Source organism: Strix uralensis, chromosome 6 (genome assembly GCF_047716275.1).
Source record: "Strix uralensis isolate ZFMK-TIS-50842 chromosome 6, bStrUra1, whole genome shotgun sequence".
NCBI lineage: Eukaryota > Metazoa > Chordata > Aves > Strigiformes > Strigidae > Strix > Strix uralensis.
In genome coordinates this window covers 21,302,562-21,320,694 of record NC_133977.1, presented here as the reverse complement: position 1 = coordinate 21,320,694, position 18,133 = coordinate 21,302,562, and the positions used below count along the sequence as shown (strand labels likewise).

The 18,133-nt window shown below is 42.1% G+C and overlaps 1 protein-coding gene across 1 annotated transcript in view; it reads right to left on the bottom strand.

Moving 5' to 3' along the window:
* Window positions 1-645: 645 nt before the first annotated feature.
* CHN1 (chimerin 1) overlaps window positions 646-18,133 on the bottom strand; it is a 104,547-nt gene continuing 87,059 nt past the window's right edge. Inside the window, exons 9-13 of the mRNA XM_074873177.1 lie at window positions 7,642-7,815; window positions 6,853-6,930; window positions 5,553-5,690; window positions 4,415-4,520; window positions 646-1,574 (exon numbers count right to left, since the gene is read on the bottom strand). Of these exons, the coding sequence (XP_074729278.1) occupies window positions 1,403-1,574; window positions 4,415-4,520; window positions 5,553-5,690; window positions 6,853-6,930; window positions 7,642-7,815 (668 nt within the window). The 3' untranslated portion in view covers window positions 646-1,402. The remainder of the gene's footprint in view (window positions 1,575-4,414; window positions 4,521-5,552; window positions 5,691-6,852; window positions 6,931-7,641; window positions 7,816-18,133) is intronic.

Sequence of the window (18,133 nt, the reverse complement as noted above, 5' to 3'; positions counted from 1 at the left end):
TAGGAGAGCTGCCATCTCCCCTTCCCTCTCATCTCCTCTCCTCTCCTGGCCAGGCATGTAAGGAAAGAGGTGGGATACAGGGAGGCACCTTATTGCTGACAGGAAGGGAGCACAGCTGGTTGCGATTGCCAGGGGATTATCCCTCCTCCTCCTCCTGATGGTGTCTGCAGGGTAGGCCAAACTGCTTGCATCAGTTGACCACTTCCAGTGCAAAGCAAGTGTTCTGTGATGTATTTGCACTTGAAATTCAGTGGTCTATCTATCTCCTCTGGGCAGCTACAACTGTGTAATGGTAAACTGCAATTCCAGTTCGTATATAGGTAATTATAACTATATATATATAAAAAAAATGAAGTAGTAGATGGCTTGACAATAGTTTTTTGGTTTTTTAAGAGTTCTGAAGCAATCTTGAGAGGCACCTTGGATAATGCAGAAAGAAATTTTCAAACTAAAGAGGAATTTGTGGGAACCTTAGCAAAGTGTCTGGCTCCAAAGTATTTAGATCAGAATGGTCTTGTCAAAACCTGTAAAACTCTAACTCACCTTTTTTTAAGTCAGAGGTTTTTCAGGGTTAAAGTGCCAATGTAAAAAATGAAACAAACTATTTTTGAAACGTTCTCATTAAGTAAAAATAAATGCTTAATGTTAGAGTTCTAAAAGCAAAATTTAATAAATTAATATATGCATGCCAGATAAAAATACAAAATTACAATTGAAATAGCAATAATAATAAAGGAACACTGCTCAGCATTGCAGATTTCACTGCAACCACCATAAACATCATGGAGAATTACTTAAAAGTAACATTTAAAGTACACATTTTGTTTCTGTTAAAAACAAATTACTATATGATGAAAAAAACGAAAGAAACCCAAGAAGAAATTGGCCCCAAAAGTGGCAGAGAATGATATGAAATGTCAATAAACTGCCAAAGGCTCCATTTCACATAAGTCGGCCTTCTTTTTAGTATCAGAAACCAATTACATAGAACATGAAAGCAAATTCACAACAGGTTTACACGGAGAAACATGCTGAATTACAATCACAAACTATCCAGAACAAAGATGCTGCACCAGTTCAGTTGTTTTCTTCATGGAATGAGTCTCACCAGAACAGGGAGAACAGGGAGCAAATCATGCAATAGCTTTAGGCTTTTTGTTTTTTATTTTAACATGATAAACACCCAGGATTACTAGTACTGGAAAGTATGTGTTAACCTTTTTCAACATCAGCTGAATGGCACTACAGAAACGACAAAGAGTTCCTTCATTTTTATCCTGAATACATCAAAAGCTCTAGCAAATATGGAATTCAGCGACAAGAGCCATTAAATTACTTTAAAATATTCCTTCATCCATAGAACACTGTTGCTTCCTTTTTTATTACAAAACCCCCAAAATATTCAAAATAAAATGTCTTCATTTTTTATAAGCATCTCCACCACAAGTCTCTGATAACGGATGTCATTCAATGCAGCCATCGCATCCAGTTCTGGCGCTCTCATAAGAGTTGGTCCAAAAACTATGCCCAGATTCTCTGCACTCATGAGATTTTCCTTTTCATGGAGTGTTACTCTGTAAAAAAAAGGACAGTGTTTTTCACATTCCAAACTATGCCTGCATATGCTTGAAAACCAGGGAAACTGGACAGAAATGTTTGCCTTTCTCCAAAACCTAGGAGAGGCTGCCATTTCCAGCAGGATACATATGGAGGTGTCAGGTGAAACACTCAGAGGTTAGTGAATGCAAATGCTGTGCGGGTTTATGGTGAGTCAGGTGTTTCTGTCCTCCTACCACACACACAGACCAGGTTTACTTGCAGGAGGGATTAGTATTCCATGGCGAGGGAGGGGGCTGAGGGGTGAATTCAGATAAATCAGAACAATTTTGCTTTGGCTCTTTACAGCGGCACCATTCGGAGGCTGTTCCTATGGGGAACAGACCATGTCTGTTATTATGTTAGCAGTTTTATGGTCACTAGAGATGTGCTATTGTGCCCACCCGGGTGGGATTCTGCCCAGGTTCCCCTGGTGGCATGGCTCCACGTGGCCACACTGCTCCCCTCTCGTGCACATGGTGGCAGTGGGGGTGAAGCACATCACATGTGAATTCCCTGCCTTTAAGCACTACAGGCTAACTGTGCTAAGCTGGATGCTTGGTTCCTCTTCAAGATAAATTACGTCCTGTGGCGTGTACTAAAAAAAAGTGAATCATCACTTTGGGGCGGCTTTGAAACCACCAGGCTCTCACTGTAACCTCATTTGCACGGCAGCCTGAGCAGGTCATTAAGCCTGTGCTCTGACAGGCCCACTTCCACCCTTCCCACTTCTGGGGTGTTTAGCAGCTGCCAAACAGCCGAGCCCCCTGCTCAGGGAAGCCTCCCACTGCCTGGTTCCCATCTGCAGAGGAGGAGGAGGAGGCGGGGAGGCCACGTTCTGCTGCTCCACAGGAATCCGACCTGTTCAAAGCTGTGGGTTGAGGCCCTGCAGCGGGGCAGGTTTGCAGGCCACCTCCAGAAATGTTATTTGCCCAAGAATTGTACCTACAGGAGAGGCATCCGCTGCCGGGGCTACTGCAGAAACATGTCTGCTCTGCAAACGCCAGGATGGTCACTGCTGCTCAGCCACGATGGTCTCCGGGGTCATGGGGCGGTGTTTCTTCATGTGGGCTCAGAGGCAGCTTGTGCTCTCCTGTGCTGCTCTGCCTCAGCACGGAGAGCGCAGGGTCCCGCACAGGGGGGTCAGGAGGAGGCCAGCCTGCCTGGGGTATCCTGACATCACGTGCGCCCATCGCTGCTGCCCGCTGCAACGGACACAGCAGGCACAAACGTGCCTTGAAGCCTAAGCTTCTGCCTTGGTTTATCCTGGTGAATTGCCTTGCTCACAGCAACAAATTTAGATTATGCAACTGTTTTAATACATGCTAGGGTTTAAAGAATCCATAAGGATTCTCAGAAACAGTTAAGAATCCAGGGACAGCAATGGCAAGTCTGGCTAAATTATTTGTCTTTTCACCACTGTCATTGCATGAACAAATACTTTGGTATACAAAACCAAAAAAAAGTCAAGATTTTTCTTCCTTTTTTCCCCTTCTGCCTTAATTTTTATTTTAAAACAAGTCAGACTGATGTTTTCAAGCTGCTGTGTCTTCAGTCTGTAATTATTCCAAATAAAGAGCTGTGTCTGATTACCTGAATCAGCAGCAAGACAACAGCCTGTTGAGCACCACAGCTCTTTTTAGCAAAGGTATTACAAGGAATTTTAAAAACGAGTGAATTTTGTCACCCTTCTACCTTATCATTCACCTCTACCAGAAATATGATGTGCAAAAGCAACTTGCTAACTAGAGCAGCAACAGCTACTCTTGAACAAGGTAAGGAAAAATTAGCTTCACACTTCACAAACAGTAAGGTGGGGTTTTTTTGTTCCTGCATCTCTCATCGCCGTGTCTGTTCTAAAACATCCATTAGAAATGTCATTGAAATAAATGGACAAATCAGGCAGAAACCCTGTAGCTGAAGTTTGCCTGAGGCACTCAGCAGAGTCAACATATTCCTACTCATAGAAGAACTACAAAAGGAAAAAAGCAGAAGAGAGCTTAAAAGAAAGTATTTTTCTAAAGAAAGGGAATGATCCTTATATACTGACAATAAGTTCATGTTATTCAAGAAACTAAAGTGGATACACTAACATGCCACATGGATTTTTTTCTCTGCTTTCCTGAAAGAAATAGAACCTGTGCTGTTGGACTGGATATTCACCCAACAGTCTCTCTCTAACAATTTTTCAGCCTACTGACCAAATTCAATCATGTCTCAGGCAGCAGGAGAAACTTCAGACAGAATTTATGCTCCTACAGTTTTGAGAAGGCAGCAGGTGGAACAAGGGGCTCCACACTGATGAAGAATGGCTGGCAGACCTCACCAGATGCATGGCTGGAGGGCCAATTAACACTGTGCCTAATTGGTGTCAGCTCAAGCCTAGTGTGTGCCACCTTTTTTAGGTGCCAGGGATGACCAGGGTAGATGAGACTTAGCAGAAAAAGACACCAGTCTACAGCCATTAAGTTGTATTAGTTCCTTGCCCAGGGAGCGACTTATTACTCCCAGATGTATGAATGGCTTTTTTACCATAAATATTCACTGTAAACTTAAATATAGAGCAAATTTGTTAGGCAGACGACTTCTGTGCTTCAAAACTGTGAGATTTTTTACTTATTTCCTTTAAGTGCTTTGCAAGTGCTTTAAGTGGGATAAATCCCAGTGTTTGGGTACTTGCTGTTGTGCAGATTATCATTCCCTGGCACGGTCTGTCTCCAGAATTTGGTGGGCCTTGCCCAGACTTTTCTGGAGGTCCTAACATGGACTTTGCTAAAAATGAGTAGGCTTACGAGTTCTTTCCAGCTAGTCCACCTACCTCTTCAGATGTGCCATGAGATACCGTAATGTTTCACAGTGTGCAGGCGGCAGCAGTTTCAGCGCCTCATGGAGAATTTCCAGCTGTTCATCCGGATCGGCGGTTTCTGAAACACAGATGTTCAACTGTCACCACACGTGCAGCCAGAATTCACACACAAAAAGACAACAACAGTGGCCTGCAGAGAAGATTGTTCTCAGAGTTCTGCTGGATTACTGATTTCCAGAACCTATCCAAACCTCAGAGTGGAGGACGTGCCTGCCCAAAGAGTTGCTCAGAGCACCATCAGGATGTGACTGGTTTTGGAACAAAAAAAACTCCCCAAAGCAAACCGCACTCTACCGAAAGATTCCCTGCAGCCCACTAAAAAAAATTCCCCTGGCAGTCCTTGCTGACTGGACTAGTTTTGCACAAATAATCTACAGGTGCAACCCTGGGAGAGCAGAAGGTACTGGGAACTTTGCCATCAGCATCTTTGGCTGTGTCCATACTACTCGGAAAGAGCCTCTCCAGAGGAGCGGTAAGGCCAGCATCTGGCCCTTGTTTTCTACCCACGGCTACCTCACACCTTTCCAGGTGTGGTTGGTGTGACTGCTACATTGCAGAGATGCTTCTTCAGGCAGCCAGGATGCTTGGGAGAGATGTTCCAGCTGGGCTTACCGCCGCACTTGCAGACTCACTGTCTGCAAGGCCAGCCTCGAAGGTGGCCTTAGGATGAGTGCTTATCAGCTTATGAAAACATTCGAAATGGACACCTCCAGAAACAAATGACTTCTTGTCTTATTTCTAAACATTTTCATATATCACCTTCTTTCTGGCAACATAAAACCAACAGACTTTAAATGTCACTGTCAAGTACCAGGGATTCATGCAAGACATACAAGCGATGTAATCCATAATGTGTGATGAAAGAAAGCATTCCTGGTGACAAAGGCAAAGACAAATGTAGCCATGATCACATAGCACCACACAGTCATGTCATAATGTGCAGTGCATATTTACTTCTGCAATCCTTACTAAACACGGCATGCAGGGTAAGAGCTGATGGGACAGCTATTAAATGAATAGGCAAGTACTGCAGAAAAGGGAGAAGAAAAGGCTGAGAATGAAAACCAGGAGGAAAATGCGTTATACTCACTTGCAGACTCTATAAACTTTGGGTAGGCATCATACGTGATGAGTGGAATTGGCAAATCCCTGAAGTACAGTTTAAGTGCACCAGTGATAATATTGATATCTTCATACATATTCACAGAAATATCAGCTTTTTCCCCATCTGTGTGGAGAAGGGACTGACATTAAAGCCTTGGAAACGTAAACAGATGTAAAACAGAATTCAATACGAAAATAATAACTTGCTTAAACAAACATTATTAAAAAGGACACAACTACAGATTTTGGCTTTTATAAGCAAAACAGAGAGTTACTGGGCTGTGAAGTTCATTGTTTCAGGGTGAAAACCTCAAGCATTTTATAAAGAAACCTACCCTTTCTTCATTTCAAATGATTAAAAAAAATACAGGGTGTTTTGTTTTTTTTTTTTAAAAAACCTGCCTGCTCGATCTAGCAGTATCTGTCTTGTATTAATGTGTGGAAGTTTAGCTATTTCTGAACATATTGTGTTGCCAAACAACGCATTTGTCAGCACTGAATGAGAAATCAGGGGAGTCTGGGAAAAAAAGTAAAAGAAAGAAACCCCACTTAGTCCACAGCCTCCTTATTTTATAGCAAAAACATGTGTTCACCATTTAGCCACAGCATACTACCTACATCTGACCGCAGTGGACACAGATACAGAACTTGGCTTCTCCAGCGCATCCCCGCCCTGCTAATGCTGCAGAGGAGGCAGATGTTGTCTGAATAGGTCCAGTCCTCCAGAGAAACAGGAGACAGAGTTTCCAGCATGGGTTTTGGCCTTGATTTCTACTGGGACAGGGGGACTGCAGCTGGAAAGCCTTTAATTTTCCCACTGCGTTTTCTCAGAGAGAAGAGTTTGTTCTCGCTGACCTTCTTTTAGACTGTATTAATTCAAATTTTGTTTGCACTATTGTATTCATCTTATTATTTTGGAGCTTTCATCCAGAAAGATGGATTTAAGTTGCACAGCCCTCTTAACGCACTTTACCACTTGCCCTCTATCCCTCCCCCATCCCACTGAGCATAGTTTTACTTGCAGACTAGGGCAGTAGTTCAGAAAGCTTTGTCCTTTACTATGCACATCATTACTGAAGCACAAATACTGATGGAAGGAGAAAAGTAGATTTTGGTAATAAAGGCCAAAGTGAAGCTGATACGCTTTTCTGATGGGGAGACTTCCCTTCTGTGAGCACAGCTGCTGGACTCTTTCAGACCACTGATGCAGTGGAGCATGAGACAGACAGAGGCTGTGTATATTTAATACATCAGCACAAAGTTCCAGCATGCAGGAAAGACTGTACCTCTGTCAAATGCCATTTTGACATCTTCAATAAGGTCACTAAATCCTGAGACTCTGTACAGTCCTTCGGAATTAAGACCTGCAATGAGCATTTTAACAAGATTAAAATTAGTCTTAATCTTACAGTTTCCTTCCCCTCAGTTCTTCATTTGCCAGGTTCTTCATTTAAGGCAGAAAAAGCAAACACGTTTCAAAAGCCTTATCAGTCTTTTCTTTCAGAATGAAATCTTATTCTGGCCTTTTAACCCTGACCCTTGCATTAGTTGCCCTGTTATATCAGCACTAAATTATGTTTACGCAAATGATTTTAGAGCTGAAGAAACATATTAAACCAATTAAAACCGATTTAAAAATAACTGAGCTTAGCATACTTGATGCTCAGTCATTATTTCAGAATGAAAACAAATACTCTAATTCTAGAAAAGGATACTCAGTGTGGACTAGGGCAACTACCAAGAGAGAACACATCAATACTAACTGCCTTTGTTTTAGCACATTCTCTTAATTTTTCTAATAAAAATATTACTGGAAAGATAGGTGCCAAATAGAACTATAAAGCAGTAATTGTCCATTAAGCAATTTCTAGCAGAATCTATAAAAATTATAAATGGGTATGAACCATGAAATAATGCAAAGTATAATATTAGCTGTGGAGGGTAATTGGCAGTCATAAAACGTCTTGTGCAAATCTGTTTTGAGCAATCATACATTTCAGCAGAAACCCAGATGACCCAGATCAATCTAAACGGATTATCAGTAAAGCAATGAAAGTCCATTAACTATGCCTTACCTCTAGATTCAATTTCCCTAATGCACATATCTACTACCATTGGTCTCTTAGTGAAGTGTGCTTTTACTAGCGTTGTAAGGTCACAGCTGTACACTTTTTTGACGTGCTTCAGGTCTGGCTTGCAGTCATTTGGGACCATCTTGGAACACTGCTTGTGCACATTTAAACCACAATCTGGGAGAAAAAATGAAAAGATGATTAAGCTGGTGTTTGGTAAAAATGTAGCCTGGGGTCAGTATTGTGGAGCGTGTATGGCTCCTGCAGGATCTGACCTGATCTCGCAACTACGACTTCTGTTGAGACCTCTTAACCATCAAAAGCGTGAGGTAGGGACAGACCTTAAGTAAGACTGATTTTCTACCCAAGACATTTCTTCTATCTCTAGAAGATCTGACACAAAGCGACAAACTTTCCGTATGTTTTTTCGAATCAGGATCTAAGGGTCAGTTATGTTCCCCACCACTATTACGTATGTTTCTATCATGATCTAAACTTTCTTCCCAAGCTGCTGTGGATTTCCTAACGCATACAGCTTTAATGTAGTCCTGGACTGTGGCACTTAAGACACCTCCTGGGGGACAGTAAGGTAGGGACTGGGTCTCAGAATGCTACAACCCCTCTGCAGCACATGTCGGCAAGGCAGCCCTGAGATCTGAACCACTTCAGGGACCCCTACGCTCTTGCCAGGTGTGGCAGCCCTTGCTTAGTGTTAGCCCTTGCTTAGTGTTGCTAGTGACAGGGTCCATTCCCCAGCTCGGAGGGGAGATGAAAAACAGACATAGGGGTCACCAATCTGGTTGGTGGTTTCTTGCTACTGAGCCGTTTACAAAGGACTTTGCTAAGGCACAGCGGCTGGCAATCCTTGCTTCCATTTCACAGGGTGTTTCTGAAACAAAGTGTTGGCAGGCACCAAAACAATTCTATTTACTTTGAAAATGACTTAGGAAAAATTTGTTGTGATTTTTTGAAACATAAACAAACAGCTCCACAGCTTATCGTAAATATACTGAGAATGAGATTTAGTTTAAGTGAAACTTAACTGAAATCAGCTTACAGAAAAATGTTTGTTCTGCCTAAACACCACTCAAAATATAATGTTCAGGGTTTGGGAAAGAAAAATCTCAGAAAACACCAATTATACAGTGAAGATGGGAAGAACAATATAGTCGCCCTTAAGCTAAGCACACACTGCCATCAACACTCTCAGGCAGCAGGCCTGTGTAAGCAGCAGCCCCCAGTAAGCACTGCCCCCAGTGACTCCATTTTCACTCCCATTTCTCCTGTTTGCAATGCAGACTCACAGGTGCTTGCGAGGAAATAGCAACCAGCAAGAAAGGCAGCACTTCGCAGTCAGGGCGTTTGCCATGCTCTGACCTAATGTAGACTCCAGTTCTGTATTTCTGGACCTTGCTGCATTGCCATTCGGAGACCCCCGGATTTCTGCAGAATTAAGGGATGTAGGAGCTTGAAGGATCAATGCCTTGATGAAAATCTGTACTTCCCTCTCCCATTGCAGTACTGAGTATCTGTCTACATAGATTCCTTTCATATTTCATTCCTGATTTTGCCAATACTTGTATTTTCATTAATGGTCCATAGATTATTTGACTTTGTTCTTTCCAAAACAGTAAATCCCAGAATTCATCACTAAGTTTGATTTTGACCAAGTCAGCTGCAGCCTGCTGCTAAAAGCACTTTGTTTACTTAACAGGCCTGTGAAGTAATCAGCTTTGTCACTTAGGATCCTCTAAAACATCCAATCTCTGGTTGCAATTAAAGTTCAGCATGTCACCTTCAATCAATCAAAACTTGCACAGATCCTGATCCAGATGAAATGGCTGATTAAAATTCTCTTTAGCTATTTCTGTGCAGGAGTCATTCCCTTCCTTGCAAGGAGCAGTTAATGTACAAGACAGGAAGCTGTGAATGCTGAATTTCCCACCTGGTTGTGATTTTGTGTTGCAAACCCCACCCTGGGCAAAGCCGTGCAACGCAATACTCTGCTCCCTGCAAATAAGCAGTACCCCCGGGGGTACCATGGGGGCCCACCCTGGTCAGCCTCAGTGGCTTGCTTTGACCCACAGCCCTCGCCTGGGCTTGCCCCAGAAGCTGCACTAGGTCACAGCTGGTTGTCCTGGAGCCTCAGGTGGTGGCACGCTCAACCGCTGTCCCTCCAGGTGTGGAGAAGTTCAGTTTGGTCACCCAGGTTCCTTCAATGTTTGCTCAGTTGCCTCGTTCGTGACAGAGAGGAAACAGTAACAGCCAAAGCACTTGCTTTCACCCGAGCACTTATTTAAATCCCACATTTATAAGACCCCAAACTGGAAGGTGCATGACCACACCATCTGTTCATGCACAGCATCTACCCCACCTGTGGGTCTGCAGGGTGAAACGAAGAAACTGAGTGCCCCAGCCAGTGCAGGCAAGGGGAGCTCCACCTACGCTTTAAATATCTACGTCCGGTGTTCCTTTTTTTCTGAACTTTGAAAAACCAGGTCCCTCTGTGCTTTAAATAGGGAACCCAAATTCATTGGAAACATGTGACCTGAACCCTTCAGTGTCTCAGTGCTTCAGCTGTAACACGGGAAGGAGAAGCTGTTCTTGCCTCCTCTGGGTCTTGTACAATCAAATTCATTAAATGTTTGTGGGAATGCAGAGGAAAAAGTACTCATCTTTGGTGTAAGGTTTGAATACTGTACCATTAGTAAGACTAGCACTTTTGACAACAAGAAGACAAAATACTGAATAGGTGCTATTAAGCAAGTACTATCCATTCTGCTTTCAGAATAAAGACGAAGTTGTGGAGTAAAAATAAGTAGTCAAATAATTAGAGGCAACGTCTTAATGCACACACAGAAGTGAAGCAAAATAAGACCACAGGAAATCTTAATTCTTGATTTCCTTTATTTTGAAACTTTAACTTTGCAATAATAGTATTTACAAATGCAAATATAATTATTATACATAGAACTCCTAAAATTGCTGCAAGAAGCACCTTTTCCAACATGCATGAAATGATCTAGTATGATGTCTACAAGACTGGAATGGCAACATCTCACTCATGAGGACTCGTGAGTGATTTTGTGAGTGTAAATTAGCTGCTTCACATAGCAGTATAGCTCAGAGTTATGTTTCTGGGAATCCAAGGATAATTAAGACTAAAATAGACAAAAAAAAAAAAAAAAAAAAGGAAAAACACGCTTCCAAGTATCTTAAAACAATTATTTCATTCACTAAGATAATCCTAATTATATTTATACATAAGAAAGTTTCATTTCATTAAAATATCTAACTTATGGAGATGTTTTCAATGTGAAAACCTTGCTTCTGAAAATAATTGTGTTACTCCTAATCCCATAGATTCAAATTGGCTTTAGATCTGACCTCATTAATACCAGAATAATAATTACAAATGCAAACTTTTCTCCTCTCTCGTTATTTCTTTCTTTGCATTTGATTAGATTTTACGTACCAGCTCACTGCTTAAGGGCTTACAAACACTTCTGAGAAACATTTGAAACCTAGAAATATTTCAGATACTTAATGCTTAGAAAATGCATGAGCACTATGTTCAATACTACTGGGCTGTGTGGTATCCTTCTAACAATCAAGGCTCTTTGCCTCCTACCTAAGTGTAGGAGACCACCTTACTCGAGCAATTCTGCAACAATAAATACATCTAGGAGATTTCAGAGAATTTGCAATAGAAAAAATGTATTTTTTCCAATAAAGAAGCTGAATCTTACCAATGCCATGCTTCCTTCCAGGTTGGCCCCTCTCCCCAGCTAACAATACTTCATGAAAGGCCCAACAGCCATGTCTCAGTCACTAGTCTCTGGTTCAGTTGATAATTTAGGATGAAGGATGATGTCTTCTTAACTCCAACAAGTTAAAAAGCACAATGGCAGGAGGTCAGTCCTCCCCTCCCCAGAGCACTGGGAATGTGGCAGTCTTACACTCTTAAATATACTCTGCTCACTTGTTAGTACTGATGGACAGGACTTACGCTGCAAATTGCATATTATTAAATAAAAATGTCCTCTGTTCTCATTGCAGATGCTTCACAAAAACTTTGAAACCCATTATTTTAGAATCAAGTAGGAAGGAACAAGAAAGCCGAGCCCTGAATCTCTGCATGCTGCCACATGGTGAAGTCTTAGGACTGCTTGCCTTCTTTGCACATGAGCTTCATGATTTGGCTGGGTTTGTTAAGACCAAGAGGAATCATTTGATTTCAAATTTAGGGTCTATTCACTTTTGGTTATATCAAAATAAATCCAGAATAGCTAAGTTGGCATTAGCAGCTTTACTCCGGATCTAAAGTAACCAGGAGCCTTATCCATTTCTTACAGAAGTTCATTAGAACTTACCTGCTGCCTGGCTATAGAAATTGGTGAAGAGCTACAGAAGAATGCCCCTAAAGCATTGTATTTGCTACAATAATACAGGACACATTTAAAAAATGCAGTCATGAACCCTTGGAGGTCAATAAGAAAACTTCTGCTGACTTCAGTTAATCAGAATTTCACCTTATACAGAGATGATTTCTCAGGACTAGAAATGTAAGTCATGTTTACTATTCCTTTTTACAGTGCAGAACTGTGGCCACCTTTCATATATACCAAACATGACCAAAAAAAATGCAGCCATAAATTCAAGAGTTTATAGGAAGTTTGGAAATTTAGGGAAAAAAAAAAAAAAAGAGTAATTTTAGAAGACAGGTTTACAAGTCTGTGATAAGCTGCCCTTACTTTAATAGCATATTGATCTAGGAGTTCAGGTGGGCTGCGACATTACTTCTATGAGAGGTATTAAATTTAAAACCAGCCTGACAATACTTTCCTATGATGCCGAGCAAAAGGTTTGGTAACGTTTTAGAAACAGCTAATACTGATGTTAGTGCACTGGGCTGAAAGAACAAATAACGTGTTCATATTAATGCATGAGCAGAGCAAAAAGATATATGTACATTAATACTGCCCCATGAACACACATTATAAATATTTGCAGAGACTAAAATATACTTAGCTGTCACTTCTTGTTATACTGCTGATTTAACTTTAGTCAGTTTTAGATTTCCTTTGGTTTATGATTTACTGACTAACATGGCTGCTGATCACGCTCCATTGGAATGATACCGTATGCTACATACATCACTCTAATTATATTTTTGAATTATCCCAAAGAAAATTCATGCATTTTGTCACTCTGAGGAGCAGCTTTAAGAGCTAAAAGGTAGATTTACATTATCTGCAGAAAGTTCTGAAAGACTTCAGAGGTTTACGGTAAGTGTGGGAGGGTGGGAAGCGTGGAGCTGGGGTGCTGGCACCGTGCGTTGCCTTGGGCAGGTCCACTGCGGTGCTGGCCAGACAGGATAACGCCCTCACCTGTGGTAAGCTGACATGCAGAGACGATGGGTTCCACGCAAGCACAAAGTATTGGCATCATTACTTTTGCAAGGGTGAAAAAGTTAGTAAGGAATTTGCTCTTGTAAATCAATCATGAGCTAGTAGATTTCCTTTAATAATTTAATGCTCTTTTCTGTAGCAGAGGAAGCAATGTTTTCTGTTCCCTCGGATGCAGCGTGTGAGGACAAGCACGTGAATGTAGCAACCTCACCGGCCCCGCATGCTGCATTCTGTGCTTCCAAACACAAGGCAAGGGGGTGCAGTGAAGGTCTGCCCTCTTCCTCCACCCTGGCAGAGCTGTTCTAGCCTGGGTGGCAACTGCCTTACGTACGTGCCGTTTGTTAATATGCAATGCACATCTGGAAGCAACCATGGTCCCACCAGTTTTAAGCCACTTTATTAAGCAGTGCCATGGCAAAAATTGCCTCCAAACATACATGTACGCTCCCTCAAACCTGCTATCATCCATACTACTGTATTATGCACTATAGGGTACATTATTCTTTAGGATGGAATTTCTAGAGGGCAGCTAGTTACCTGGCAACAAAATTACCTAATAGTACAGAAAAATCCAGGCTTATGAAATAAAAAGAAAAAAAGCTCATCAAAAAAGCCAATCCCCCCCTTATTCCAAATCAAAAGAATACATATGTCTGTGCCTCCAAAAGCTGAACACGTTTGGTGGCGATGGTTTGATTTTATGGTAGTCTTGAAAGATCAGAGTCAGTTTGTTCAAAAATTACCCTGGCTTCCTGCCACGACACCTGCCTACCTTCTCGACAGCTCCCCTGATGGGCCGCTGGCTTGCTCAAAGCTTCCAGGTCTGTGTGGGCTTGGAGATAAACCCACTTTTAGGACTTACAGTTTCAAGAATATATAGCTCCAGAATAGCTTCCCCATGGGAACGGCTCTGAAGCAAGGCTCTGCTGCCTGATTAGCATTTCAAAATTTTGGAGCTCATTCCTTGCAGGAACACCACCAGATCCTGAGCTGGTGGAACAGCCTGTCAGGCAGCAAGCATCTCCTCCAACAGCATCACCACCTGCCCGAGGTGGGCAGGGACTGTTCTCCGAACAGTCCCCTTCCCACAGCCCTGACCTCTGTGGCTTTGCCTTGCTCTTGTTCCCTTTCTGAGCTGACTGTCCATGCTCTACATGGTCAAGGAAACCAGCAGAATCTGGGTGTACATCTCAAAAGCAGCCTGGATGTGTTTTTAAGGTAGAAGTGTGGGCAGAATGGGAGCTTATCATGACCGAGGCATGCAAAATACATTGAGAGTGGGCAACGTGTTGAGCACACCTTGCCTTCCCCTTTGCTGAGTTACTGCCACAAGAGCAATCAGCTGTTCTTCCAGGCGCTAAAATCGTGAGCACTGTGCCTGCACAACTAGTGCCTGAGGATAGGCAGGCTCCAACGTGGTCTCCATCCTTTACACACCAACGGAGCAACATAGGGCTGTCCAATGCAAGGGATTTAATAGCAAAGCAAAACAAAACAGCAAAGAAAATGAGGCAGCTGTACGTTTTTCAATTGCTGGAGAAGGAAATGGATGAAATGGGGAAATTAAATACTTAAGCAGTAATTTACAAAACAATCCTGCTTTGAGACTGTACTTTAACTTTTCTGAAAATGAACTCCTGGAGCTTACTGCAGTCAGGGCTGTCAGCAATACTGCTTGGGCTCAGCCAGTGGCAGCTGGTTGCCCCCCCACTGATAGTTCAGCTGCAAGTTTATTTCTATCAAGTCTTCAGAGAGAAGTTACCTACTTCAAGGAAAACAAAGGACAGGCAACTGCTACATGGGTGGCAGGCTGATATAGTTCAGAGCAAATCTTAATCTATCAAGGCAGCAGAAATGGTGCTTCACGTACAGCCTCAGAGCGTGGTGCTGCCTGGTGTTAAAAGGAGCAGCCCAAAACACTATCAAAAGCATCCAGTGAAATTCAGTAAAAAAAATTATCTATCCTTTAAGATGAGCTAATTAATGCTCTTAAACCAGCCTGTTCCAAAAAAAATCTTCTGATTAAATAACTTATTTGTAAGAACAACAAGCAAAAGGGTACAGAGCAAGGAGAAGATTATACAGTAACTGAAACAGTTGCAGAAGCTTGACAAGTCTACTAGTCTGCCTGTCTACAAGTCTACTTGGGTAGTACACTAACAGCACCATTAATGCCATGCTCTAGACTCTGAGAACACACACTATTCTCTGTTAATGCTACTGGGTATTACATGTTTGTATCATTCATAAAATGAAGTCCCTGGTGCATATCTGCAAATTTTCTTTGGATATTGTTATAGTTACTCTCCTGAATGCATTCTGGGCAACAGGATGAACCCTGTGAGTACGGAGGAGCCTTACACAGGAGGAATGTAATTAAGAATACATTTTTGTAAGTTCATGCTTTGGATTTTGAGCTGGGGTAAACTCTTATGTCTTCATTAGCTTCTGCTGAGCTTCAATGTTTACGCAAGCTGGTGGCATTATAATTTCAAACACTTCTTCAGTCATTTCTACTTATGGCAAAAGCCTGCAGGAAAGCACGCTGGAGATAGAGCATGCCATCAGAAAAGGAAGATTCCTTGCATACAGATGAGTCTTTATCTCACAAAAATTTTAAGGGCCTGTGGCTAGGATGCAAAAATTGGAAGCACGACTCTCTGAGGCAGTAGGGCAGAAGCCTATTATGAAGCTTCACTCTGAGGAAGCAAATCTGTCTTTAAAGAAGTTGATGAAATAAAAATCAAATTTGAGAGACTAACACAGAAGGAAAAATAATTTATTCCTGTTCTGCTGGATATACCTCCAGCAGGAGTCAGACCAAGTCCACAAATTAATCTCCTACAGGATCTAAATCCTGTACATCACCCTAAATCTTAATTCTGGAAGACAATAAAATCTTTGCAAGTTTGGTGGCTTGCATTAATCCCAAAACCCTTGTAGTCAAGATGACAGCCAACATCTTACTTCAACCAATAACCACTCTTCAGGTGGCAAACACGGCGCCTACATTTACCTCTCATTTTTATGGAAGGAAAAGACGTACTCCTCCTTCTTTGTCTGCCATAAAACCCAAACAAGGATAAGCTAGGGAGAATCCATCTTCCAGCAGTTAATCATACAGGACTGTACCTGACAAGATACTGAATGCACTCAAGGCTGTATTTTAGCAGAGGGACACATTCAGTCATGACGGACTGCAACAAAGCATGAGTCAAGGCAGTTCAAGTTGCTAAGGCACCCTTGCTGGTTGCTATGGCATGTGTACTGTAATGAATGTTTAGTTCTGGTTTATTATTTTTCCAAGAATTGGCTTAGTTTGTGTAACATAAACTAATCTATCAGCCATCAGAAATAAGCTCCACTTCTTCCTCCAGCTCCTTCTCCTTTCTGAAATGGGTGACATTTATCTTTGTTGTCCAGTCTTGGACTATCCCACACTTATCTTCTTCCATGTTTTTGTGTTTCTGCAGAGATGAGATTTTAAATGGATGAGAGTAGCCCATGCAGTAATCCATTTGTATTTGTTAAACTTATGACTTCTGTACAGCAAAGAGTCCTCTTGAGATGTGCAACTGTTTGCTATAAAAAGCAAACGCTTTAAAAAGTATAAAATTACATATGATCAGTGCAGTTTTGCTCATAGGTATTTCCAATAAAATGATTATACAGACCACCAAACAGATTTTGTGGATTTCCCTGGAGTGGCATTGAGCCCCATTTGAATGCAAGTGGGCTGCCTCCTGCTAAAAGCTGTAATTTTTCTGAAGTATGAACCCACTCTGAAAAGCAATGGCCTCATGTGGCTCCTTGTTTACTGTGCCTCATTGTTTCCATATTAAAATGGCTCAGTTCAGAAGCAAAATGATTACTTTTTTTTTTTTTTTCAGACCCATATAAACTCATGGCACTCAAGCCTGAGCTCTTCCACACTAGCACTTTAACACTGCTTACGCAGGTCCTCACTATGTATCCGTGCACTTCTGACTTTCCTCTGAACGCCCAGATCTGTACAGCTTCTGGCTCTGATGGCTTGTACAGCCTCAGCTGATGGAAGCAGGTAGACACTGCTGAGGGTGAGGTGCAGTCAAGGCAGACTGGGGAACTGCTGAGCCTGTCCTGCTGTCTCCACCTCCATGGGGCTCTGCCTGGAGTCCCTCTCCTCCATCCAGACGCTGATTTCTATGAAATTTAGGAGAATAAAATCACCTGGGAAGCCCCTAGTTCTCTGTCAGCTATCGCTGAGGTTGGCTAGTGGCTAACAGCTAGCCTTGCGGTGAGGGAAGGACAAGCGAGGTGGGTCGGCTGCAAGCCATGTCCTTGGGAAAGCCCCACTCTCCTCAACCCCAAGCAAGCCACGCAAGACACATTGCAGCAACCAGACCTGCCAGGCTGAGGAAGTGCTGCTTGGCAGCCTTGCCACCCCACGGCTCCTCACCAGCTCCTCCTCATGCTCTGGCTGACGATGCTGCACATCACCAGCTCACCTGGTTGTGCCCAATGACCTTGAGCATGGCCTGAAAAACCTCAGCCTCCCCCTGCCCCAATGCTTTGCTGACACTTCAGCAAGCGTGGTCATACAACATGGGATTTTAAAATATAAATAAGATCATAGAAATTACTGGAAGCTACCAACAGTAATATGAAACCTTACACAAGATAGAAAGCCCTAATTATAGTTTCTAAATCTATGAAGTCATCTAATACACATATGCTCCTCTACACTGCAAGAAGGAAAAAGGAGACATGCAGTACTTATTACCATCCTCGTAAGGAGGAAAGAAAACCAGACTTTGGAAGCTTTTGGAAATTCATAATATAGAAAAATCTGCATAAACCCAGAAAATCAGCTCTACTTTAGTTTAAAAAACCAAAAAGGCAGTACAAAATCATAAGCACTTTGGGTTTAATTATAAAAGCAATATTATTTGTTCATTCCACAGTGCCATGCAGCATTGCAAGCTTTCATACTGTTCGTTTTTATTGATTTTCTGGATCAAAGTTATTTAACATAAATCTGAAAAATACTTGATATTTCTCCTAAATGCCAAGACTGAGGAATCTACTTCAGGCGAGGAAGAAAG